The 2,540-nt window shown below is 33.7% G+C and overlaps 1 protein-coding gene across 1 annotated transcript; it reads right to left on the minus strand.

The window, feature by feature from the left end:
• Window positions 1–385: 385 nt before the first annotated feature.
• Window positions 386–1,601, minus strand: LOC128282212 (F-box/kelch-repeat protein At3g23880-like). The gene is made up of 2 exons (XM_053020370.1): window positions 1,209–1,601; window positions 386–1,131 (listed from the first exon to the last, which is right to left on the minus strand). The coding sequence occupies exons 1-2, from the start codon at window positions 1,594–1,596 to the stop codon at window positions 386–388; spliced, it is 1,134 nt and encodes a 377-aa protein (XP_052876330.1). The 5' UTR covers window positions 1,597–1,601.
• Window positions 1,602–2,540: the final 939 nt, after the last annotated feature.

Genomic DNA, 2,540 nt, shown 5'->3' on the forward strand with positions numbered 1-2,540 from the left:
TTTTATGAAATTTCCGCTTTCTTTGTTTTCAAACTTTCACTTGTTTATTGTGTGCTTTTTTGGTGTATATAATGCAAAATTTTGTAATTCCATTTTGTTATGCATTTTAAACTTATATTCATTTCACCACTTTGGAGAATGATATTTTCAAACTATGGCAGAAATCTTATAGATATCTAAGCAACTAAAACCAAACATAAACTCAACAATTCTCTAAATACACAAACCAGGCAAAGGCTAACATCTCAAACATATAATCCACACAATAATAGCAATATTAAGAAGCTCACAACTAAAAATTCCTGTTACATCTTACACATTTATGTTCTACCTCTCCGTCCATCTTCATATTCAATATTCATTTCATGCATATCCTTCTTTATATTCAGTATTCATTTGATGCATCTCTCGTTGGTTGACGTATTACATGTTTTTCAACCTCTTGTACTCCATTGATATGAACCAGGCTCTCAAAATAAGCATGAAGGGTGATGACCGCCCAAATATGATCTAGATAAGTATTAATCTCAAGCTTCCTAAGCTCTTGGGTAGAGGCGTCAAATAGGAGTACTTCATTATTTGTGTCTCTAACAAACAAATCACCATTTTTTCCAAATCCCAATGGGCGTACAACTCCAGAAATGGATTTAATATTGAATTGTTTAGTCCACACTCCTTCACTTGTAACCCATAAATCAAAAGACGTGTCAATTCTTTCCGATGGGTAAACAATAGCACCAAGTGATCCATTAAACACCAATAGATCAACATAGTATTCTGGGAAAGACCCAACGAATTCTGGGATAGGTAAAATTGAGAACTTCTCATTCCCCATGTCAAATGAAAGAATCAGTCCTCTAAAATCAAGATATGCCCCTGTCTCTGTTTTCCAATAGCAAATTCCATCTACATAAATATTTCCCAAAGTTGTATAAGTTGGTATATACTCAGGAGATGGAATTTCCTTCCAGGAATTACTTCTAAGAGAATACAACTCAACTTGGTACATACTATGAGGATGTGGATGTTCTTCTTCACTATTAACAAAAGTAAGACTAACAAATCGTATGACTTTGTAGTCATCAGTTTTAGAATCAAACCCAAAAGCAGCGTGGTCAAAATAAACGTCATCTAAAGTAAGGAAGGTTTCTTCGAATGGGGAAAAATATGGAGGGCGTTGGATTGAAGATGGTGGAAGGATTTTAAACTCTCGGTTGATGGGTTCCAAATGGCGGCGTTATCCTTTGAAGGATCAAGTAAACACAATAATCCATGACAAGCACCATAAACAGAGGGGACATCATTCTTAAAAAAGGGCAAGTGAATGTTTTGTTTTACTATATAATTTTGATCTTTTTCATTTGAAAGTTGAGAGAAATAAAGTTGGAAGGTGTTGCCATCACGGCGACTAAGAAGTAGATTAAGGTTGCTGTTTTCAAGGTTGTAGTGATGGTGTTTGGAAATGAAATGAGGAGTTTGAAAAGAAGAACACCAATACTTACAAACACAGTTGAAGCGAGTAAGGGATTTAACTGGAAGCTTTGACAGAATTTCCATAACCAAAGCTTCTGGCAATTTAAACCTTGGCCTCTGCATCTTGCTATTTTGATTTTCTTTGTAATTGACTAAGAGGAATAAATAAGCAAGCAAGATGGGAGTTGGTAGGTGTCTTCTGGGGTCCAAACCTTAACCATGAAGTAAAGAAGCATAAAAGGTAAGCATTTAATACGTTTTAGGCAAATTTCCTTATTTGCATTTTTATCCATATCAAGAAATAATGTATTTTCATAAAATAACTAAGGAGTTATTTGTATTTTAAAAGTTAACTCAGCCATTAAGATGTAATGTAATAGTTCATACTTCCGAGTTTGGTTTCTTAGTAATTAAATTTATTATCAAAATTAGATTTATACATGTTGCGCGGAAGCGTGTAAAAGAGTAAAATTTTTGTACTGAAAATGACACTAGGTTCAACTTCTAGGAAAGAGAGGTGGATCATGAGGATCACTTCAGTACCAAGTCTTTCCTAGTCAGAATATCCCTCTATCGTAATTTAATAGCATAATAAATCATTATAATCACACTCATAAAATATGCAAAAATAAACAATAAAGAACATCAGAATTTTAACGAGGTTCAGCAAATTTTGCCTACGTTCTCGGGCACTACCAAATATATTTCACTCCAAAAATACAACTGAAATTTACAAATAGTGAGAGAGAGAACAATGCCTTAAGTAAAGAATGACAAATATGGGATGAAGAAAATGAGAAATGGTTAGGCCTATTTAAAGTTGAGGTTAAGGGATCAACTTGCAAAGTCCCTATACAATTAGGGACCAAAATTGAAACTATCCCATGCTAAATTTCAAACCAAATTTCGGTGCCTTAAATGTTCTAATTTCCGGTGTCAATTTTCTCACACCCATATCTTTGACTTTTCAAAGATATGGGTAGCTACTAATAATCTGCACCTTGAAGATTTGATTAGGATAATCTTATCTTCACATAATTCTTTCTACTTTTGACAACAATACTTGA

Source organism: Gossypium arboreum, chromosome 10 (genome assembly GCF_025698485.1).
Source record: "Gossypium arboreum isolate Shixiya-1 chromosome 10, ASM2569848v2, whole genome shotgun sequence".
NCBI classification, from domain to species: Eukaryota; Viridiplantae; Streptophyta; class Magnoliopsida; order Malvales; family Malvaceae; genus Gossypium; species Gossypium arboreum.

What these genes read in the sequence shown, in the direction of transcription:
- LOC128282212 (XM_053020370.1), bottom strand. Translation starts at nt 1,596, where the DNA reads ATGCAGAGGCCAAGGTTTAAATTGCCAGAAGCTTTGGTTATGGAAATT. An exon ending in TTGGAACCCATCAACCGAGA is followed by an intron (nt 1,132 to 1,208) that starts GTTTAAAATCCT and finishes TCCTTACTTTAG; the next exon opens with ATGACGTTTATTTTGACCAC.